Genomic DNA, 25,557 nt, shown 5'->3' on the forward strand with positions numbered 1-25,557 from the left:
TAACTTCTGCCTGCAATATCACTCGACTGAAAAGAGAAACAGCATCATTGCTACTGCACGCATCACTCTCATATCATTAACGTCACATTAATGTGAAAACTAGGAGTATATGGTTTCCAGTTACTTTGGCTTACACTACAGGCTTTACCAGAATTAACTCCAAACCACAAAATGGTGGGCCTCACACTCTTTAATGTCTTACACTACAAAAAAGTGAAAAGGTAGCAGCATCAACATAATACATGTCTGAAAACTACACTGTACTGGGTTAAAAGCATAGAAATGCCAATACTGACTTGCAAAATTCCAAATAATGTGTAACACAAGACTGACGGGTGCACAGCACAAAATATTTTTTGTTTGCTGTTAGCTCTTTCAAACATGTAGACAAATTCTTTCCCATAAAGTTGGTTTCTGCAGTGCAATGTGTCTCCCTCACACCAAGCTCGTTCTGCACACGCAAGGCTGCGCCTATCCAATCCGACTGGCATCACGGCCATGGAATGCTGAAGTCCACATTTTTCCCATTCAGCAAGGAAAAACGGCCTTTCAAAGCCAATCAGCTAGAAATGTTGCTTTGTTTTTATTTTCGACTGAACTTCCTGGAACCTATTATGGAGCTGTCAGGGATGTATATTTAGCTATGGCAACACAGGGCCTCCTCGCCCCCTTGCGCCACTGGTCATGTCACCTCTGATAAACAGAAAAACAATTGGTTATCCCTTTTGTCACCTTTAAAGAAAATGGCATGGGTAGTATTTGGTAGTAGTTGGCATAAGTGACAAATACTGTCCGTATGGCTAAACACAACCTCTCTGTAAACAACAGTAGAGGGATGTAAAATAAATGTATACCATATACATATTACTTTAATCCTCTCAATTCTTCAAAAAGGACCAGCAAGGGACAGCATTTCTACTCATCACTGATACTGTGATAAAAGATACCAACACTATTAGTCACATCTGATGAGATCTACTCAGATACAGCTATATATCAGGGGTTCACAGGCAGTTCAGCAAATACCTTACAGTATAATGAAGTCAAATAAAAAAGGTTGTGTTAGCACTCTGTGTTGCTGTAACACTCGTGGTGAAGAAAACCAAACTATAAGATGGATAAAAGCCAAGGTCCAAAAGTTTTTGATCCTTAGCAGTCACAGTAAAACTGGTAGTGCTTGGTTAGCATGCTAACATTTGCTGACATGCAAATTAGCACTGAGGCTGATAGAGTGTCATTAGTCTTGCAGGTTTTTTCATCATAAACCAGAGTTCCGACATGAAAGGGGAAGAAATCACCACAAGGGCTCTCCCCAATACATTTTGGGGTTTTGAAGAATTACCCACAAAAATGAAAAGCTATCATATTTTGCGCAATCTTGCAGTTATGAGTTACTTATATACATTGCTATTATTGTAATTATGATGAGAGACAAGGACAGGAGAAGATACATCAGCCACTGTGTATTTCATACCTGTCTCTAAAGTCTCAAAAGTCAGTGAGAGAGTGTTGAGCAGTTGCAAGCATGTAGGAAGGGTTGAGCTTGTGCTTGTCACAGCCCCATGCTCGAGGGACCGCATTTGAGCAAAAATGCTCCCTCATGATACTGTTCTGTGTGCTCATATCACATGCACATGCCTTTTTTATGTGTGCCAGTTTTGAAACTCATTAAATACCACAGAGGAGGTCCATGCCTCATGCTTTACCAATCATTTGTCTCTTTTGCATTACAGCAAATGAAATGTCTCCTTCCTCTTCAAAAAAATGCCTTGTTCCCACAACTACAATGAGCATATTGTATCATGTCAACATAAGGAGTCTGAACCTCTGAGATAAACTCTCATTCATATTAGATCAATAAATGAAAATGTAATATATAAGTATTTTCATTAAGTAGCTTGTAAAACTTAAGCTGTGCCAAATTCAGCAGTGTTTTTTCAGTAGTTACTTCAATGAGTCAGATACATAGTCAGTTAAAATTTAGACAAATATATGTATCCACAGATACTAGGGGTGTAACGGTAGGTGTAAGGGTCTCAAACCATTCCATACAGGACGTTCAGTTTTGGTATGACACTTCCTTGGTTGGTACACACTGTGTGTTTATATATATGTATGTATTAACTTATTTATTTATTCATTATTTGCAGACTGACTGTATGTGAAATCATGTTCACCAGCAGGTCACATTAATTCATCATTTCAATCATTCCACTCTTACTATAATGTCTAGTATATACACATAACAAGGCAGAGCCTAGCCTTACCACAGTGATAATAATCAAAGGGATTTATTTATCATTTTCACAACAGCAACAGTTCTAATATTTTGGCTAATTTTACATCAACATAACTTCATAACTTCAATGAGATTAATTAATTACTGTCAACCTGTATGCCGCCATTGCTCCAGTGATGTTGGGTATGTCTGTGGAAGCACCTCAGACATGTCATTAGTGTCATTAAGCCCTGTTTAAATGAGCACAAGATGCTGTTGTTCAGGAAGGAGCAACAGGTCAGAGTCTTATGATGGAGCATTACGACATGTGTTATCTATTTCTGTTATTTATTTCATCTAATTAACAATATGCCACTATTTAAATTCCTTGGCTGTTACAGTAATTTGTGGCAAATGTTGAATGTTGACTTTTTTTTTTTCTTTTTTCAAAATAAATGACAAAAATGTTATTTCAAACTGTTTTTCCCATATGGAACCTTCACCCCAAAATGAAGGTACATGGCATTGAATGTACTGCATGTTGGTTTGAGTGTGGGTGCCATCCACATATGATCAGTCCAAACGCTTGGAAGCCAATCAGCAAACTATTCTCACTACTTCATCAGTGCAACATTAAATAACACGTCCTTCCTTTGTTTTGTCAGGAAATTACTGGTAGTACATTTATTGACATATAAGGAGTCATGTAGACGTTTTAAACAAAGCAACTGGGTGGTGTCCTTTTCTCAAAATGTTATAGCCCCTGTACGACAAGGTACATTAGTTGCATTTGCGTACTCTGTTTTCTCGGAGCACATGCAGTCTACAGCCCAGACCAATACATCCATGGTGTTGAGTTTAGGGGAATCTGTGCTTTGAGCCCTGGATTAGTTTGGCCTATACTTGACTTCAACAGTAACATTGACTCCCCACTAGTTCATTCTCCCTTGACCTCTGTGTCTGACCCCCCACCACCCCACCACACCAGCCCCATCTCAAGTCTAGCCAGAAGACACTGATTGTGATGACACATAAGTCCTCCAAAGTCATAAATTGAGCATCATTTCACTACTCACAACCTGGTCAGCTCCTGCCACTTTAGCAGGAATTTTACAGTTTAAAACCAGCATAGACATATCTGCATTGCAAAGATGGCTGCTAGCTTCTCTATGCTTACAGGTGCTTGTTAGACTGAGAGAAGGCAGAGCCAGAGTTCTGTTCCTCTCTAACAGGGATTATGAAGTACAATGGTCAAATCTAGGGGGAAACATATCAAACACCAATGGGAAAAGCATAGAGGCAACGTATATTTTAACAGTGCAAAGATTAAATTGTGGTTTTCTGGTTTACTGAATGCTTTTCAGTAGTGCACCGTGTTGCAGTATGACGTTCACTAAAAAGACTAGCACAGCATCATTTTCCCTGGGTACGAATGTAGGAATACAGATAGGTAGACAGACAGACAGATAGATCCAGATAGATAGATATACACATGTATGATGTATGTATATACGTATATTTGATAAATGAAATTAAAGTTTTGAGAAATACCTACTATTTGTACACTCTTTGAAAAATGAACACTGCATATTATGTTCTGATGAGAAGTAGTTCCTGTTTGACGATATTATTTGAGAATGACCATTTCATTGTAAAATGCAACAATTATTCAAATTCAGCAATGAACAAATACAATGTTGTAATGCTCTGATAAACTTTATGCATAATGCATTACTTCATTACACACAGGCTTCATTTTGTGTGCCAAAAGAGATTTTGCACCCACAATGAGGAGCATTAGGAGCATTTTGTGTTCAGAGTTTTGCAAATGTGGGCACCCCAGGAGCTCACCTGGTAGAGTGTGTGCGCCGTGTAATAAGACTGAGACTTAACCGCAGCAGCCGTTTCATTCCACACAGGCCCTGTGCTACATGTTATCCCCTCTCTCTCTCCCCTTTCCTGTCTCTCTTCAACTGTTTCTACCCAATACCAGCAAAAGGCCAAAAAAAAAAACAATATTAAAAAAAGAGTTTTTCAAATGTGAAAATTCAGCCAAAGCAACCATAAAACACAGCACAGACATCACACTCACCATGGTCTCTCTGAGAGAGGCAGTGAGTTAAATGTTAGCGATTTCAGTTTTTTCTGGACATAAGGCTTTATCACTGCTGTTCAGAAAAACTTCAGATTTCACTCTTATTATGTGCTCAGTATTCCAGTGGACAAAGCTTCATACTTGTGTTCATATTCAACAGCAGCAAGGTTATTTTTTTAGCTGTGCAGTTATCAAGGCTGGAATGGTCCGTTCCACCTTACTGAAACTTTTTTTTTTTTTTTTAGGCCAGTAAAAGCATCTTTTCTATTTCTACATAACATCTTGCTGAGTGGAGGAATTCATTCCATCCACGTAATAGGAACAAACTGATTTGCTTAAAATTCATACTCTCCTCCAGTCTGAGCACACACACAGCAAACATGATTCATATTTCTACTAGAAATCCTTCAGCCTCACTTCTCTACTTCTCTACATGGCTGTGCAGTCCAAAGCTGTGAAAAAAAAACACTGGGTCAGACAGCAGGGAGTGAACATGGTTGTGCATATCGGCAGGTCTATTTTGCTTTCAGGGCAATCAACACCCTCTTGTTGTCCTAGGTTGTTAGCATGTCTCCTCGTCAGCTGCACTGGCCCACACCGGCCTGCTCGGCTCCCTCTCCTGTCAGCAGGGCAGCTTTTGTTAAAATTTGTTATCAGTGGCAATGATCCCACTCTATTTAAGAAGGGGTGCGTCAACAGGTTTAAAGCACTCCTGCTGCATGTGTCACCTCTTTTTGATTCAATATTTGTGCTACGAAATGTAGCCTGTTGTTTAATCCCCCCGCCCCCTTTGTAGATGCCCACCAGCATGCCTGTCTTCCTCTCCCCACCAGTCACCCTCCCACCATGCCTTGACAAGAGATTTTTGACCCATGTCACCTTTGAAGCCCACACTCTTTCATATCCCCAGCTGCAGCCCAGAAATAGGACATCTTTTTTTAATTCTGGGTGTCCACTCAGAAGGCAAGTGCCTTGTGCCAGTATCTTGTTCCAAGCTCAAACAAGAGGGGGATGACAACAGAATGGATGTTGTGCAGTGAGTTTGTCAAATGATTTCAATGATGAAATTGAGCTCAGCCTTTCCATATTCAGCGAATAAGCCTGCATACAGTCATTCTTCATTTCATCAACAGAAATTATGATGAAAAATATCTGACAACTTTTTCCCCATGATAAATAAAAGGTTTACCTTTGAGCACAAAAACTACAATTACAATAACAGTCGATGAAGGAAAACTCAATAATAATATGAAAGACAGACAAATGGGGCAAATGAAGTAATTACTGTTTTAATGGGGAGTGTTATTTAACGACCAGCAGGCAACTGTGGATGCATCCATTGTATGCTCCTGATTGGTAAAACAATACCTTCCACTGCCAAAAATATCCTTTCTTCAGAAGTATAGTAACTCCTGTATTTCCACAAACAGTGACTGAGGCCTTTATTTCCATCAGCTGCAAAAGGTGCAAAGCCTTTATTCGAAGCAGGCTTGAATTTGAGGTAGGCCTCTATTTCTAGTTCCCTTTGTTTGGTAAGTGTAATTGGCCATATTCCTGTTTGTAGCCTTGTTTTGATCTGCTCCTGTTTACCCTGCTAAAGTTACTGCATTAAACTGTTAACATAAACTCAACATTTCCTGCCTCTGTGTCAATTTAAAAGCAATCTAGTGTTTCAGTTACTTGCGAGGCAGCTGGATTTGCGATACCTCGAGATCATGAGAGCTGAGAGAGCTGCCAGGATTCAACTTATGTGTTGGTTGGTTTTGGACCTTTCAGTTGGTTTTGGACCTTTCAGCATCCTATGAGGAACTACTGGCAGCTATGGACATGGTAGAGAAGCAACTATTTATTTGAAAACAACAATTGTGGCTCCTAAAGAGGTTCACGTAGATGCTGCAATAGCATGAGTTATATCAGAACCGAAGAGAGAGAGAGCCAAGAATGATGCTGAAGGCTTTTCTTGATGGGAAAAATGTTTTCACTTTTCTCATGACTGGCTTCAGCAAATTCCCACTACAACGTGATACAGCACTTGGACACTAACACTAGAAAATCAAGTAAGTAATCAAGAACAGGAAAGTGCTGAAAAAAGCATGATTATGTTGTTGAATTTAGTCAGAGACCAGCCAATCAGTGACTACTGGCCTTTCCCGCGTATTTTATTAAGTTTCTAAGGTACTGCGTAGGCTCTCTGTTTTGCTATTACCTCACTACAACTGAACTTCCAGCAAGCGGTGTCCTCCTCCAGTGTCCTATCCTCTGCACAATACACACACACTCACACACTGACTGCCTGCACACAGTGCAAAAGGAGGGGGAGACAGATTACATAGCCTATTTCAGTTGTCCTATTACTGTAGGCTACTTGTTGCATTGCTCTTTTGGAGTTCTTTGCAATGTTCTGTCGATTGAATGGACTAAGTAAAAGCATGCCGTTGATAGAATAAGAAACCTACAAGATCATACAAACAAGAAAACATTCCAACTTTTAAGTTGCTGGTAGCTGCCATTAGCCTTTGACCGAAACATTTAGTTAGTAAAGATGAAATGGCATCAAATTATTCTTTCAATCATTATTACTCTTCTGACGGTTTCTTTATTTGTGATTCATTTTGCTTGATGTCTGCCTGCACTGTAACTTTTCCTCAGGACGGCTGTTTCAAATGAAGCTTCATTTGCTCGGTACAACTAAGTCAGGATATCATTCAAAACACAAACTACTGTGTGTTCGCCTGTATTGCTTAATGCCACGCTAATCATATCTATGATATCACCTAATACTACTTAGCTAGATGTTTGGTTGACTGCTGCATAATATTCTCAGTATGATGATATTATTCTAGTATTTGATTGTGTGGTCAGTTATAGTTGACTAATGTATGTAAACTTGCCACCATAGGAACAACAGTTCTAAATGAGCCATAACTTAATCATGCACATCATAGGTACTCCGGTACTTCAACAAATACCGCTATACCTCTAAACAAGACTGACATTTGGTGGTTCTTTACTTCACACCATACAGTCACACAGCATTTATAGCCAAGATTATACCGCTACCTAATGGAGATCCCAATACACTATAAAGCAGTCAAATTAACCTACAATACAGCTACACCAGCAGCTTTAAGAAAAGAAAAAAAAAGATCAATATGTCTCATAGATGATTGACAATCTGTTTTGGAGGCAAAAACACATGATTGGGACATTCATAGCTAAAAGCTGTCTTCATAGCTTTAATTTCTACTCCAAAAGCAAAAAAGTAAAACAGGTAAGTCTATGGAGACTTTGAAATAATCATTTCAGTAATGGTCTTAAGATTGTGTTCATCACACCATAAAACCTGCTACAGTCTCAGAAACAGGGGTAAGATCTCCTTTGACACCAACATTTCTTAAGTGTAAAGTATAAACTATCTATTAATTGCAAACAACTGCAATGCTGAGATAAATCCATATTCAACTTAACCAATTTTTAGATGAGTAAAGCCCTGCTTGAAATAAAAAACCCTATTCTTAGATGGGAGACCAACAAGAAAATAAATTCTGTATCCAGTACAACAGAGCATGTATGTATCTGTGAGAATCCCAGCTTGAGACCAATGGGTAATGCAATGCTTAGCTAATTGGATATGTGTATTACAATGTCCGTGGTCACAGCACCCTTATGGGGCATGAAATAACAAGCAGCTGTGTGTGTTAAGAGACTTCATGTGTGTGTGCCCGGTTTGTCTGCCTGTGTATGTGGGAGGGATGGCTGCTGAGAGGTTTATTAACCCAGTCCATCAAGGCAGTGTGGGATTCACACTGAAACACCAAAGGCTTAAGGATGTGAGCACCACACAAGCAAGACAGCAAGACAGTGCCTCTCCGCAATACTAATAAAGGCCCTTATTTTCTACCACAACAACCCCCCCACACACATACACCCTCCAAACCCCTCCACAGCCAACACCTCTACACCAGCGCTGCTTCCATAGCTAGTGGACTGTGAGCTTTGATTGCACCAGCTTTGCTGTCGTACTGAGGAGATTGTCAACAACGGCCTCAATTCTTTACTACTTACTTTCCATTGTGATTCACCCTGCAGAACATTGTACGATTAAGATAATAATCAAAAGAGCAGTGTGAAACCTAGTTTACAGGAGTTTACCCTATATAACTGTCAGTATGGAATTACAGGGCTCTGTCAAAGGTTCAGCGGATTTAAAGACCCTATTTTAGTCAGTGCTCTCGCAAACACATTTTACAACCAACAGGCACCATAGCAGACATCAGAATAATGGGAAAACCATTAACTAGCCATGACTTATGCAGCATACACATAATACCCAAACAGTTTGTTGACACTGACTTAGCGTTATTTATGTTGGATTGTTTTCCATTGTTGGATTGTGCCACAAGTCTTAGGACAAAGCACTGTTGTTAAAGAAAGAAAACAGATCATACAGAAACGAATAATATCCAGAGAACACAAAAAGTAACATTTGGCAAAAGTAACTATAATATAGTGATTAGTGCCTGAGATTTTTCTTGTCAATGAACAACATGCAAAATCTTAAATTCATATGAGAGAAATTTGCTTCATGGTACTGTTATCTTATTGAAAAAAGGCTCAATTTGACCCCGAACTGTCTATAATTTTCTCAACAATGTTTGTTGTTGCTAAAGACTTTAAATGTTTTGCAGGATGGGGGATATGAAATTTTGTTAGTTAAAGACCTGTTCAGTTTTACTAGGGTGAAACATAGTGTTCACGTGTTTCTGCTGTAGGGAATAATGTGCACTTAAGAAAAATATCCCAAAAATATCACCTTATATTCAGGCCTATAGAGTATTTTAGAATGCTGTCTTTGCTGTGCTGCACCATGTTTTCTTTCCATCCCTGTCTTGGAGTGCCCACAAAACCAAGCAATGAGCATTATGCAACAGTGTGACAAGGGCACAGTTCTTGAATGAAATATTTAATTTGGAGGAAAATGATGACAGCGCCTGACAAAATAATCTTAACGTGTACAGTCTTCAAGAACAAACTGAACATTGCTCAATTGTCATGTTGTCGAAAGCTCTTGTCAAAGTTTGAAAGCAGATTTTGATTTAACATAATTTTGTCAGAATAATATTTCCAAGTTTAAGAATGAACTTAATACTTTCCTGTTTCATTTAACAGTGGTGACGACCTCAATCTTGCTCTCACACTTCAGGTGACAACAAATGAAAAGAAGCATGAGGTTTGATTTAAAAAATGTAAAAATGATTATTTTCAGATGACACCAATTGCTAAAACAAAACCTCACAATACTCAAATGTGGCATTCACAGCAGGTACATTTCTGATTGTCATTTCTGAAAGTCATATACAGCAGGTCATGTTAACAAAATTCAGAGGCCCGCTAACTTTGTCTTACATATGGGCTAAATTTGGAGACACACTCATTTACACATTGAAAACCTACACTTGACACCTTCAGAAATTGTGAATACCAGCTTGTATAGTCAATCTTGAAAATGCTGTTCGGCCAATCAACATGTCACCACGTGCAGACCAGGAGTCTGTTTTTAGAGCAGACCTCCTGTGAGGAGTGGGCACTGGATTCAGAGGTGTTGAAACATCCAAAACCCTACCTTAATACCCCCTGTTTTATTAATGCTCAGAGCTCAGTGTGGAGTAATTAAAGCAACAGTGAACTCAAAGCCCATTAGCTCAGGAGCGAACTAAAGTGAGGTGGTGTGGGTCAGGGTATCTGTCTTGTATTGAACCCCAATTACCACCTCATAAGAATATGCTTAACAGAACATTAAAACACAGTCTAGGTTGCGCAGAGGAAAACACTAAATCCTCACCATCCAGTCACAGCTGACAACACAGAGAAGGTCTAGACCAGGGCTGCCCGGTGGGGCCCGTGGGTCTTATGGCCTGCCATAAGGTACATAAGGAATTTGGCCAGCCACATATTTCTAGCAAAAATAAATAAATAAATAAATAAATAAATAAATCAATCAATCAATCATGAAAACTAGAATTGCTGCCTTTTGGTTCCACCAACAAGTGAAGCTGTAGTTCCACCCACGTCATTATATATGTCTTTGAAGGAATTTAATAAAAGGTATGAGGTGTATTTTTTGGCGAAATGGAAATTGTTACTGCATTGATGTCTGATTCCAGTGAATCATTTCCAGTGAGAAACATGCCGTCTTCACTTGAGATAGAGAGCTTCACCACCAATCACCTGAGGCTCAATATCAGCAAAACAATGCTTCAAATGTGGTGGTTGCTACAAAGAACTTACAAATTCTGAAACAGGGTTGCTTCACACACATCTTCAACCTGGCAGCACAGAAGATCTATATAATCAGCAGGTTCAAGGTGAACACCCAAGATTAGTGTCATCAATTCAGTGTCTGATCAAATGTGAAACATGGTCACAATCTCAGAGTGATGTGTTGAATAGGGGCCAGAAAAGAGTTTTAGCAAAACATGATGTCACAGTGAAGTTGACCTTTGACCTTTTGAATGTAAAATGTCTTCACTTCTTCATTTTATCCTATGAGACATTTGTGACCTTTGACCACCAAAATCCAATCAGTTCATCCTTGAGTCCAAGTGAATAGTTTTGCCAGATTTGAAGAAATTTCAAGAAGTTCCTGAGATATCGTGTTAACAACAATGGGACAGACGGAAACATAATACCTCCGGTCATGGCTGTTGTAAGCACAGAGGCATAAAAATTAGAATATAAATCACTGTTTTTGCTGTTTTATTGTTTTACTGGGTAAAAATGCTCTTTAAATATGTAGGATGCTCAATTCTGAAAAGCTGGAGATGGTAATGCTTGAGAAGCCTGTAAGAGTAAGTAAGCTTTCGAAGTATACAAACGAAATTTCCCATCCTCTCCCATAATGCCTCCCACCAGTCACTCCCCCAAAACCCATGAATGCGCACTGCCTGATAACTGCTGGAGGAGTCACCAAGAGACCGTTGGAGAGAGGAGTGATGAAAGTACGGGTTCTCTCAATAAATAAATAAATAACAACTCCATTAAATGCCACAGTCATATCAACGCAAGCAAAAGAGCAGTCAGAATTGGCTGCCCAGCCTGGCAGTCTCTGCTCACTGCTGTGGATGCGTACTTGGTGCTGCTGGGTTAGCTACTGAATGAGAAACTGTCGCTGGGCAGCGGTTCACTTGTTCTTCTGCTCAGGGGGTGTGGACTGGAGTGCAGCGCATCATTGTCATCACTAACCATATCCAACTACCTCCTGCTTTATTCACGTGGAAGAAAACACCTGAAATTATCATAATGAATGGGAACAATGAATATGGCTATTGTTAGTACCCACAGCTGTCAAGCTAGCATGTTAGCCTTGGGAAACAATTTCGTTCTGGCTAAATGAAATCATTGGATGCAAAACCCACAGACACTGGATTTGTTTCCTTTTTGTCTGAGCATTTGTTTTATTGATTGCTGTCAAGAGAGATGTTTTAAGTGGCTTAATGTAGCCTCTAATGTGTTCTGAATAATCACAATTTGAACGGTAATAAATTGTGTTGTTTAAAGTGATAGGTTTCATCAGTGACTGATTTTAGAAGAAATGAATTTCTGTATTAATGAACAAATAATACAATGTTAAATCTGATTCAAACAAATTCAAAATTGTCCATGCACTCTGGAGTATGAGTGCAAAGCACATTTGTTGTGTCCAAGCCCTGGTCCAGCCTCCCCTCCACTTCCTCCTCTCTTTTGGGGCTCATGGGGGCTAGTTTGTTTTGCTCACATCTTGCCCACTGTTCCTGTCAGCACATCCAGATCCTCCACGGCACCCTCAACCCTCTCTTCCATCTAACCCTCAGCTCTGTCCATGCCTGAGCCCGACCCCCCTCCCACACAGACACCCCGGCCGGCATGATTAATAGCCCTCTGCTGGGACTCTCCATCCACTCAGCACATTGTTGAGAGCCTCTGAAACAGGACAACAGTTGCATCCCCTCTGCACACTGGGCCTAAGCCCTGCCTGTCAGTTCCCGGTTAGGGCACTGTTAACTGGCCAGATTTACAGCTACTAACCAGCACTAGGTGGCAGCCTGTCTGGGGAGGGGGAGCCGCTCCGATTAATCATAGCTGTTTTGATGGAGAGTTTTACAACTGGTAGACCAAAGGCTTGCCACTATATAACACCTGGATAATCCATGGCGCCTCCCATCAACCGTCAATCACAACTACACACAGATGACGCCCAAGAGAACTAAGTCTAATTCTAAGAAGTCAGAATACACTGTATAATAGTCAAATGGACTAAAAAGTTTCAAAACTCCAATAACCTCTATCTCACTCAGATAAAAGTTGACTTACAAATGTTTTACTTTGATTTAATAGCAGTATCTCAACATGACCACTATAACCTTTGGCATCACATTATCTTAGGTAGTTACAGGGGTTAGAATCACCTTCGTGCTCCATACCAAACCCCTCCCACCACCAAAATCACTGGCCTTAAGGGATAACATGTTACCCATCTTTGTCCAGCAACTTCTATAATAATCACATGTGATGCATCTTCTGCATTTGGGTGCAACAAAGATGTTTTTTTACATGAGGCTAACCTGGGACATAGTCAGGCAAACCATCAGCATGAAAGGGTCAACGCCTTCACAGTAACATAACTTGGAAAAATAATCTGTGAAATTGTGACTGTATCAAAAATGACATCGTCATTTTGACAGTGTGTTCCATTTTTATAATTCTGAATTTTTTCATTGATGTTACTGTCGCTATATTTCAGAGCTCAAACCATTGGTCAATCACTTGATTATTCTATTGACAAAAAAACAACAATCCCAAAAATCAATTAAACATTCAAGTAACTCTGTGGGCAAAAGTACCAAAACGCTGCTGGTTCCAGCTTCTCAAATGTGAATAATTTCTTTGTCTTCTATGATAAGAAACTGAACATCTTTGGGGTTTGCTTTCAGGACTAAAAATAAGCGATTTGGTTTAGTATTTCCTGACATTTTATAAACCAAATGAAAAACATCAAGAAAATTAAATGATGCTAATTAATAAATAATGGTTATAATAATTAGTTGCAGCCCTACTGTATTTCCTATGCGCATGCATTACTATTAAGGGATTCATTCATCCAGGTATGATGCCCACCCAACGTCAAGCCAAAGTAAACCTGACAAGGCATTAATGTAAGTAACAACTCCGCCCACTCAGTTCATTGACTTTCAACCATATCATAAAAATAACACTGACAGCATGACCAAGAATTTAACCCATGATCTCGTGCTTAAAGCGACGGGACACGGGGGCCACGTGGCAGACATGTAAAGAATTGGCATGAGGCAGATTCTCCTTGCTCAGAATGCCTTCATGAGTAAACATATTTGCATAAGTGACTGAGCGACATGAATTATGGTTCCTCCTCCTCAGCATTTGCCAGCTGCCTTCTGTTGGTTCAATTGGGAGTGATTTATGTCTGAAGATCAGGTGGCAGGGAAGAGGAAGGGAGGGGAGAGAGGGTGGAAGGGGGGCTAAAAGGCCACAACCAGTTCCCAAGTGCTCAGGCTCCAACCCCAGAGGCCCACTAGTGCCAGCCTGACTACAGCTGGGGACTGAGACAACATACACTCACGCTTGACCTTGAAATAAGACTGAGAGGAACGGCATGTGTGCATTCTCTCTTGATGACTGACAGGACAGTAAAATGTGATGAATTAGTGGGGTTGTCAGTAACGCATGGATTAGGCCGTGTGAAAACAAACGGAAAACATTTCAAAACACACATATCACACTAAGTGCCTTCATTTTATTTGAAGAGATAAAATATACAGTGAGGATTACATGTTGGGGCCTCAAACGACATGATAAAAAACATCATTTTTTGTCATACTTCTACTGTTCCATAAAAAATTAGCACTGCTTGTGTAATTGTGTTCTGCTTTTGGGAAAGCTGGATAATTATTCAAAGGTCAGCTGGAGAGTAATCAAATCATCCTCCACAATGTTCATTCTGCAAATCCACTTCCATGCCCCCTGATATCCACCTCTGCTGCTGTGTTGGTGATTCAAGTCAATTAAAGGTGTGCTTTTGAATTTCGTTAGTGTTGGGATGAAAAGGAGAAAGCTGTCAGTCAAAAGGCCACTCTGGCTTTGTATCTGGGGGGCTGCAAGGGGCTCTAAACCTGTATTTGTATGAATAAAAATGAAGGGATTTAGGATCAGACTGTTTCTTCTGCAGACTTGTCAAAAATCTGACCTTCGCTGCAGCAGAGGGGGTTGATAGGAGAGGAGGGTGGGAGGAAAGAATTGAAGATTTGAGAAGCTGAGGCTCAGTGACTTCTGCATAAAAAGGTGCAACTGAAAAAAAAAATAGGTGAGCAGGAGATGAAATAAAGAGTATGGTGGAATGAAAGGCTGTTCTACACGCTCTCTTACTCTCTGAGGTATAGTCCAGCCATAAAATAAATCCACAGAATTATTCAACAAGAGATTGAGACAGATTTGTCTGTGTGATGACAATCCTATACAGCAGAGACCCCCGTCAATGTCAGGTAAGAGACAAAGACTCAATCTGCAGTTCATAACAATGCTTCAGGTGTTGGAACAGAAAATACAATAAGATTTTTCTGTGCATTCTTATTTTTGGTAGTTGATAATGGGAGTTCATGTTTATAGGCAGCAACAAATCAAATTTTAGCATTGATTTGTTAATGCTAACATTTGCTTGTTTTTAATTTCAATGTACTGCCTGGATTAGATGTGACAAAGCCCACATGGCTCTTCATGTCATCGCAAGGGCTACTGGTCCTTCTAGCCAACTACCACTGGTGAAGTTATATTACATGACAAGACTTGCTAGATGAAGGTTCAAAATGTCATGAAAATATTTGAAATAATAATAAGAGCTAACAGATTTTATGGGTTTTTTGGCACAAACGATGCACGGTTCAGTACCTAGCTTGACTTAGGGGTGTATGTTGTCGATGCAGAATGGAAAAACAAACATTTTTACCTTTATTCTGACAAAGGTAAACATTTCAAAAATGGCTCATTAACCAAAATCCTTACTGTAAAAATTAGGGCATTCAAACTTTGCCATACGGTCAATAAGAAAAAATCTTTTGTTTTTTCTAGTCTGACGACCTCTCTTTTACAACACAAGTCTGCATTCACCCATTCACACCCATTCATACGATGGCTGAGCCACCTGCTCATTACAAGCTTTTAACCATTCATACACACTCACACACTGATTGCACAGCATTGGGGGCAATTTGGGGTTCAGTATCTTGCCAAACGATACTTGGACTTGCCGAGGCCAGGGATCAAACCACCAACTTTCTGGTAAGTGGAAGACCGCTCTACCTCCTGAGCATAGCCGAAATGTAAACAAATGTCAATATGCCAGAGGGGCTCCATCATTATGACAGCCTCTATATGACAGCCTCTATATTCGTGATACACATAGGGAATATTTTTAAACATAAGTGATATATGCACTACTGTGTTCTATAAGTTTCAAACCAAAGAACCTTTGACACAAAACACCAGATTTTTTGGCAATCCAGTACACATTTAAAGACAGATGCTGTGGAAAGCACTCAATTATATGGGTCTAATAAGGTTAGGGATGGGGCATTAGATAGCAGGCTAAATCCAAACCATCCCATTTAAATCAGAGGAAACGCTCCTGCTTCCTGGGTCTGATTTGCCTGGCTGACGGAGCAAGGTGGAGCTGAGGCATCACAACATATGGTCCTTCGTTGGCCCAAGCTTCTTCATCTGTGCTCTCATTGTTCAACAGTCAAGAGAGGACCACATTTTCCAGGAGTTGAAGGAAACTTTTTTTCCTGCTTTCAGAAAAGAGAGACAACACTTCCTTTCCCAGAACAATTTATCTCTCTGCTTGACAAGACTCCCTGCTATATTTACCCAACTAAAATTGCAGATGATATACTTCCAGCTGCACTTCTCTCCAGCTCTATGGCACATGGCCCTGTCAATCACACTAGTTACAACAGAACAGGACCGCCAGACCAGAGAGACCCTCAGCCAGACAGAGAAAGCAACCGAGAAAGATGGAAAGAAAGAAAGTAAGTGAAGACAGACAGAGAGGGGCTGAGAAACCTAATTCATATTTCCTTTGCTGTTTGGCTTTTGTTGTTAAAAGGGAGCGGAGATACACAGCAGAGTAAATGGGAATTACTGGGCTTTCATTAAATAGACAGCTGGGCTGCTGCAAAACCTCAAAGCAGCAGCAAAACAGCCCACCCGCAAGATTTCCTACCAAAATATTGCTGCGTTTCTGTATAAAAGACACAGCTACAGAGATGTATTAGGTTGTTATGCTGCTGTAAAAACAAAACAAATTGATCAGTCTGTCAAGCACAGAATTCAGCTCTACTGTGGTTATTTGATCTCCATTTTGTCTCTCATCAGGGCATGGATGTTAACATTTGAGAGACTGGGTGCACAGGGGATTTGAGCTTAAGGATGCAACAAGGCTTTCAAGCATCCTTGACATGGATTCATTACTTCATGCAAATGTCCTAAAAAAGCTGAAAGAAATATTTCAATTTTATATTTGAATTTCATTCTGGTCAAATACAGTAACTGTAATAGAATCTGTATTAGTGAGGGTAACAGTGCAACATAGGCTTTTGGTGATTTGAGGGCTGAAGGGAGACGGTTGTAGGGAGAGGGAAAGGGTAGAGAAGGGTTAACCAGTGTGGTGGATTCCTCCTCAGCCAGCAGCGCCTGTCCATCTCACAGTGGCAGAGGCATTCCCTGGAGGAAGGCAGCAGCGGTGGGGGCTCAGACTGTGCAGCTCCATGTGTTGCATCTTTCCCATTGCTTACAATTCTACAACTGGAGCTGTAGGGCTGAGGGAGCTGCCAGGACTCTCATTGCAAAGACATGACAACATGCAGGATTTTCCTCAGAGCCCATCTGGGCTTGTCTCAGAAAAAAAAGTGGGGGGGGGGCGCTGTCAGACAGGCACCACTGCATTCACGCCCCATTGAACGCACAAATGATCAGTCACCACACTTAGTGTGATTAGCACTGAATCCAATGTCTTGTTTTGCCCAATCAACAGACCAAATCCAAAGAGTTTCAAATTACTATTACATAAGACAAAGCAGGCAGCAAATCCTCCCAATTCACCTTTACATTTACCTTCCTTGTCTAAAATTGGCAAAGGAAAAAATGTCTTTCACTGTAAAATGCAAGTTTGAAAGGCCAAGGCATTTCTCAGTGGAAAACTACTGAGCACACATGATTTAATATCCCTAGCTATACAGATGACCTGAATATGCTCAAATTTACAGTGCTAAATCACTGAGATATATTCAAGTAATGTGTTAAAACAAGGAACATTGAAAATGACAGTAATTTTAGTGTTTTGTGGATTTGGGGTATTTTCACACCTAACCTACTTTGTGCAATTCAACCTGACTTTGGTGGATTTGCCTGTTTTGTTCGGTTTGTCTAAGCTGATGTGAAAGCTGTCACATTCAAACAGCTTAGTCCACACTGTTCAAACTGGTGCTGATCCCATCACCTTACACCCAACCTACATCACCACAGCTCCACATACCTTTTATGCTGTTGAGTACTTCCTTGAGGTGGCCAAAGCTGTTCAGTAATGGGTCCTGTTCTTCATCCTGGGCAGAGAGAAAAACATGATAAGAACACGATGGGAGCATGGGAGGCCATCTAAGACATAATTTTTCACTCAGAGTAGTTGAATCTAATTTGATACTTGAATGCTCAGTCTAAGGATGCATTAGGTAGAATGTGGGCTATAAAGCCATCCATTCCTAGCAATAAGCACAGCACTTTATGAAAAATATTCTACATAAAAACAGAGATGGCTGAGTCAACAAAGTCTCTATAGGAGTATTTGTTTTGTTTATGTTCCCAAAGTGCCCAGTATGTTGACTCTGGACAGAAATGGCAACTTGTTGCATCATAGTTTAACACCATACTGCAGCAGTTCTCAGTCCCTGCTCTAGAAGAACCATTTTTCATGGGGTTAGCAGTTTAATGATGTAAGTCTCTGATTAGATAACTGAAAAACAACACAACCAGGGCTGAGAACCTCTGCATTAGGAAGATAATAGCATATCCTCACAAATAAGTTGTAACAGTCTGGAAGACATAGTTAGCATAGTAAGTCAAGGCTAAGATACAATGGGACAGACAAACAGGCAACTCAAAAACATAATGTCTTTGGCTCTCGCTGCAGAGGCATAACAACACCAAGTCTCCTTTACATAATGCTCTTCTTTTTTTACCTGGAAATTAGACTGAATTTACAAGCTTTGCCACACAACACAAGTTATAGTTGAAGTCAGATGTTTTGTGTACCAGTTTCTTCCCCCATACTTGATAAAAATGATTTCGTATCATTAACTGTAGCTGTTGCCATAACTACCCATTTGACATGATGTTGGAGTCAACTATAACTGTTTCCTGCATACAGGGCAACACATCACTACCAGACGGAAACACCACAGAGACAAACCGTAAGGAGGGCAGTGGACTCCTCATCAGAAGTACACTTTGTAGACTGATATATTCTGACAACTTTTGATGAAGTTTTAACAATTTGTCGTTGCAGCCATTAATAGTTGTACTCATAATGTAATACTGCTATGTATTTGTCTTTTGTCATATTGTTTGCTGTTCATAAAGAAAATTCTGTTACAGCTGTCCAGGCAACTGTGTCCTGCAAAGATGGGTGTTGGCACATCCACTGTTCACTATGCAGCTCCTCTGAGCCTCCTAACATCCACACCAATAAAGAGACCTCGAGGAGGAAGAGGCAGCGAGCTGGATGCTACCTATGACCCTGCAGACTCTGTCACAGCTTTGACAAGAGTTGACAGACATGTTGTGAGTTACTCAAATATCCATACATGAGTTGCCAGCCTATTTGTTGAAACAAATGCAGTGCAATTCAGCATCTGAACCTTTTTTGTAATGTTATTCCAGGCTCAGTTGCAGGCCTTGTCTCCTGAAAAATTTTTAATGATGTGAAGAAGCTGAGCCATCACCACTGAGGCCTTCCACAGTGTAATCCTATGGTTCTACATAAACAAAATGCTTTGTGCAATTACTGAGAATAGTCAAAGAAACGAAGAATATTCCAATGTTTACAAAAAAAAATATATATATATATATCAGGAAAAGTATTGTCATTGTTAATATTGTTAGTGATTAATTGTTAATAATTCACACAAAAACAAATCATGCCTACCAGAATTACCAATAACTACTAAAATAAACATCCTAAAAAAACGTTCCAAATGTCACAACACTTTCACAGTATCAGGCTACATTGACTCTGGAAGTCATCCTCATAGAAAGCGAATTAAAGAAGAAGAATATTTAATGTCAGTAACTAAGGTCGGAGAGGCTGGGAATAAAAACATGGCACGCTCTAACAAGCTAGAATCAAGAATTCCACAATTACAATGGGTAAATGGGCCATTTTGGTTTCCTCTGGTCATACTGTAATCACTGTCACATTACCACTGTGATCAGCACACACTTACATGCTTCTCCTTCATTCAAGACCAACTTTATCTTCTGTTGTACATGGTTGGTGCTGATAAAACATCAAAGAACAATGTACAAATAACAGTCTGCCATGTTTTACTGATTATCTGAGTGACCTGATGAAGCTGTGTTTGATTATGCCTTCCTGGACCCACCAGACTCTCCTCACAGTATAAGAAATCATCAGAGGAGTAAGTTATTGCTCGGCAGGTGCTGTGCCTCAGTCAAGCAAAGACCTGAAGACATCACAGCAGCCAGCAGCATCAGGAAGTCTTGGTATCCACAGGACATGTCAGGATGTCCATTGTGACCTAAGAGCTCCATTACCAGCTGACACTACAGCATACAAGAAACAACATGACCTGGACAGTTCACATAAAAGTTATGGCTTTGCTCCTTTGTGGATTACACAGTGGCGTGCAAAAGTGTAGATACCCTCGGTCAAAATTTCTCTTACTCTGACTAGCTAAGCAAGTCAAAGATGACCTAATTTCCAAACTGCATGAAGTTAAAGGTGGCACATTTCTTTAGTATTTTAAGCAAGAGTACTTTTTTATTCCCGTCTTTTATTTTTTCATAATAACAAAGAAGGAAAAGGGCCAGAAGCAAAAGTTTGGGCGCCCTGTTTGGTCAACACTTAGTAACACCACCACTGGCAAGTATCACAGCTAAGAGTCTTTCAGTTGTTTGGGGGATTTTCGCCCATTCATCCTTTCAAAAGACTTCTAGTTCTGTGAGATTCTTGGACCATCTTCCATGTGCTGCTCTTTTGAGGTCTATCCACAGATTTTCAGTGATGTTTAGGGACTGTGAGGACCATGGCAAAACCTTCAGCTTGGTGTTGGATCTGTATCGCACGTGTGCTACTGAGGTCATTTCATTCATCGCACAAACAGATTTTTTTCATAGCACGTGCAACATGTATGTTGCACTGTAGAGCCCTGTAACCATACGTAAGCTCCAGGAACAAGGAATGAATCAGCAATTACTTTGGACTTTATAGCAATGTTATCCCTGTGATTCTCACTGGAAAAGTGTCCTTAAAAATGTAACTTCCATTTCCATCATTTTGAACAGAGGAATACTGACCCTTACAATATCAGTCTGAAGTTACTGATGTAGTCTGCCCAATAAACCTGCAGTTTGGTGACTACAAAAATCTGAAGTTCTATCCTTCCCACCAGTCAGTTTTAATGTCTTTCGTAAATCCAACCTTAAGTCAGTTAAAATTAGCAAATACAACTGCTGTTTAACTTACCAGTGGAGTGTGTGTATTCCATCTGGAGTTCCTCTTGATAGCTCCAACAACAGCACCAATTTCACCCTGGACAATGTAGATATTCTTGTCCACCATCCTTTTTTTCTGGGACAAAAACAGAAGAGGGGATGGTTAGTTTTGTCAGAAATTCAAGCCAGGACTTGGAGATAGTTCTATATTATCATTTACAGTCCCTCTGTATTGCTACAAAATTCTCATATCAGGATATCATGGTTCATAGTTGAATTATAGAGGTTATATTTCATTAAAATCTGTCACAGCATGAAATGAAATACCTATAAGGGCAGATTACAGCCCCCAGTTTCACAATGAGATTTCTGGTTTCACTATGGGTAATAACAGCTACTTGGACAGAGGAAATAAAAATAAATCATTCAATAAATGCAAACAATGCCATTTTCTTCCTGTATACTCCTCATGAAGCCTACATAAAAATGTTTTTATCAATTGAATTACTGACATCAGTTAGCCTGGTAAGACCAGTACTTTCAGCTGTTCTGCTGATAGGACAGCTGGTTCTGTGGACAGTGTCACTGTAACAGAGCAGAGATCAGAGTTGTTTTGGATAAAATGGCTTGATGCATTAGAAGTATTTACATGCCAGTGATGTCTCACATCTGGTGTAAATGTGAGAAAAAAAAAAAAAAAAAAAAACACTACAAACCACTTGACTCAACATTAATAACATGATGTTATCTTTACGTGACTTGTAATACTAAAGTAGCTATTGTATTAATGCTGTGATTAATAGAAAAATTGATACAATATTTGATTTCCAACCTGCAGATAACTTAAAATTGAGAGCTTGCATAGGTGGATAAGAGATCAATGATCCACAGAGCTAGCATATACAATAATATGGAATTTTAAAGAGCACAGCATATCCTGGCTAATATAATGTGCTAGAGACCACTGGGCCATCAAGTAAAGCAGTCTAATAGTGTTTCTCATGGGAAACACATTTTGTATACAACAACTCATGTGCATACAATGGAATTGAAGCGATGGATGAACAAGCCTTTAGACTTAATATATCCAATATGAAAACAGGAAGTACAAGAAGTAAAAGAACATTGAGTTGCCAGATTTAAAGTCAACCTATGAACTCTCACCCTCAAATGAATATAGAATCTAAGAACCAAACCACAAATTTCTGTGTGTACCTTGACAATCCCTAAAATCAATATAGATAACCAAACAGAATCACAATGAGATGCAGTTCATATTTGACCAGCAGTATACCTCAAAATGGTTGGATTAACCTTTTTCCTTGTGTCATGAAAACCGTGCCAGATAATACTCTTACTTTACAGGAAGATTTATGAATGTGGAGACTGGGTGGCTGAGGCCACCTTCTTTTAAATTCATGGTAAGCAGCCTATTCAAAATAATGAGGATGAAGGTATGATGGGTAAACGCTAGGATGTAGGGACAGACGGATAGGCTTATAGCTGAAACAGCTATCATATAAATGAGTCTTCACTACAGATGTACCGATTAAGGTACAATATCAATTCCAATCTGAATCAATGATGTTGAGTTCTGATCTGATGTTGTATTTTCAAAAATAATGCAGCTGCACAGTGTACACAGCAGGTATAGTAAACCAAGTCATTTTAGGTTAAATGTTTGACAGCTGAATAGCTCTGCATAAAGCAAAAACTGTGCATCACACCTTATTTTTGATCTCTTTCATTTATTTTTTAGAAAAACAGCAAAGTGTAAGAAATACTGCCACAGACCATTCTTTCTATCAGGTGACAGTGCGAATCACTGCACCACCCCTACACCTGCACTTCATCTTAGGGGTTGTGAATAATGCCACTGCTTCAGACATGCTACTGGAGGATTTTACTGTCCACATCCACTCCACACTGACTGGCTTGACTGGTTTTATGTCTAATTCAGACAGAGGAAAAGGGTGAAGGGGTAGGAACTTCTGCTCAGGAACAGACAGAAATAAGGAAGATTCATCAGATATTCATTTCATAAACCTCAGCTGTTACAGCATGATGTGAAACTGTTTGTTCAACATGAATTCAGAAAAACACAAATTAGGGACAGATCACAAGATCAACAGGTTTACAGTTTCCCTTGATTCTTCAGGTAAAAAACCCAGTTTTACAATCAGAGGGCTTTACAATCTGTACACCGAGGGCTTCTCAAAGACTGTCCCAACCTACGAAACAAATTTCTTCTTTCTGAATCCTGAACATACTCAGATTAACACTTTCTGCCCATTCATATTCTAGACAGATAATTTAAAGTTCTATATGTTTACATGTCTCCCCTCCAGCTCAATACCTTATATAACATTTAAATGACTGCTCACAGGCCAAAGGGGCTCCCTGTTGTTTGAAACGGTAGATATCCAGATTTAGTAGTGTTTATGGAACAGTTCATTTTGGAAGATGATGTTACTTACACCTGTCTTGCATGATACTAAGAGCTTTCCTTGTGATGTTTTTAGGCTAGCAATGAAGCACATGAATCACTACATGTTGTTGAGTAAATTCTAGATATCAGTGACAGAAGGTAGTTCATGTTGGTTTAAAATAATTACATGAATGTCACAATACCACAACATCTCAGCCTGTAACTTGCCAGAAATACTGAAACAGCCAACGAAAGCCAAGATTTCAGCATCCAGAATCTAACACTGTCATAGTGACATCCTTAACACATGTTCGTAAATGCAACATAGTACAGTCATACACTAAAAGCAAGTGACATAAGTCAGCGACTTCGCTGTCAGGTGAGCTAGGAAGGCGCTTGCTAGGTAATTAGATTAACTAATGTTAAGTCGGAAGCGTCTACTCAAAGGCAAAGCTAACAAGCTAGCTCTCCACCAAACTCATGCGTTGAAAGACTGTTGACAGTCCTCTGGGACAAACAAAAACGCAATGAGAGGACACATGACTACTATTTAATTCTTGTCCATCAACGGACTGAATAGTTAATACATTTGTTGCATAAACAAGAAAAATTACCTGCCCAGAAACCATACAGCTAACAACTTAGCTCAACCAGCTAGCGTGCTAACCGGCTAACGGCTGGTTCAGCGTTTGTCCTGTCAGACACCAGTAATTCATTTCCTTGATTTAACAACGTAAAATGCCTGTTGTCAGATATGTGACAACGCTTTTCTGGTTATCTAGAAATAAATATATTACCTGTGTGTGGCTGCTATTTCAAAGATGGAGTCCTGCTGTAGATAATGCTAGCCTAGCTCTGCAAGCTAGCAGGCTAGCCGGCCAACAGTGAATGAAGACCAAAGTTCAGTTCACTACGACAAAAAGACAAACTAAAAATTTCGGACATTCCACTGTGTGATAACGTAGTATCCCCAAACACCACTTATTAATTCACTCTTCAAAGAAATGCTCCATGAGTAAATAAATTGAACACCTTCCTGCAGCTGTCAATCTGGTCTTGGTAAACACACTGACGTGGAAAACCTCTACCGTCTCAACCTACCTTGATGATTGCGTATTGATTGACAGTCCACTAAAAGGGTCATTTTAAGCGTGACACAGGACTTTAAACTACAAGTAGATAATAGAGAATTTACGTTTGAGCTCTATTGGTGCTTGTGTTATTTTTTAGTCATATAGGATGAGAGGGACTCACAAAAAAGCAAATATTATAGGGATGTGAGGGCGGGACAAAGGTAGCAATAGTGGAGTAAAGGTTGGTTACGCCGGGTTGATGACGAAAGCATGGTCAGCATCACCATTGAAGAGAGCAATCTGACAGTGTAGGCTACTGTCAGTGGGTGCCGGCGCAGTAACTCTGTTGCAGGTTTAGCAACGTGACCAATTAGTCCTTTCCAAGAAAGAGCCGCAGAGGGTTTCGGGAAGCCTACAACTAACTGGTGGAATTGTCATATTTTTTAAATTAAATTGTTCATGGCAGCGAGAGCTGCGATACCATTGCAGTTTGGTCACAAGTTTTATGCTCATCCAAAGACATAATAAGGTTAGAGACAGAAACTAATATCCGTTCTCTGTGTTCGATCAATACCAGGTGCAATTTTGTGCAATTGTGGAGGGCTTCGGTATAACTGACTTTGAACGGAAGTTGCGCATTGTTACTTTGGATTTATTTAATTTTCAGTTTCAGTTTACATCTGCATCATCTGAAACTGAGTCTTTTACGTAGTACGTTAAAAGTGGTTTTAATGAAATGGTTACATTCATTCATTCATTTATTCACATCCTTTATTTCAGTGTTTCGCAACCACTGTGCCGCGGTACATAAGTGTGCCGTGAGAAATCATCAGGTGTGCCGTGGAAGATTATCCATTTTCACCTGATGAAATCTTCTTTTGTGTCTTTCTTCAATTCCTGCAAGAATATCAGATTTGTGTTCAACTAAACAGGCCCAGGTTTCACACTG

General features: G+C 39.8%; 1 protein-coding gene across 4 annotated transcripts in view; it reads right to left on the minus strand.

The window, feature by feature from the left end:
• gbf1 (golgi brefeldin A resistant guanine nucleotide exchange factor 1) overlaps positions 1–24,603 on the minus strand; it is a 92,691-nt gene extending 68,088 nt beyond the window's left edge. For all 4 annotated transcript variants that reach the window (XM_076742631.1, XM_076742630.1, XM_076742629.1 and 1 more), the window contains exons 1-3: positions 24,333–24,603; positions 21,139–21,243; positions 17,914–17,980 (exon numbers count right to left, since the gene is read on the minus strand). In XM_076742631.1, the coding sequence (XP_076598746.1) occupies positions 17,914–17,980; positions 21,139–21,234 (163 nt within the window). In that variant the 5' untranslated portion in view covers positions 21,235–21,243; positions 24,333–24,603. The remainder of the gene's footprint in view (positions 1–17,913; positions 17,981–21,138; positions 21,244–24,332) is intronic.
• Between the last annotated feature and the right edge of the window lie 954 nt (positions 24,604–25,557).

This window comes from Chaetodon auriga, chromosome 11, assembly GCF_051107435.1.
Source record: "Chaetodon auriga isolate fChaAug3 chromosome 11, fChaAug3.hap1, whole genome shotgun sequence".
In the NCBI taxonomy this organism is placed as follows: Eukaryota; Metazoa; Chordata; class Actinopteri; order Chaetodontiformes; family Chaetodontidae; genus Chaetodon; species Chaetodon auriga.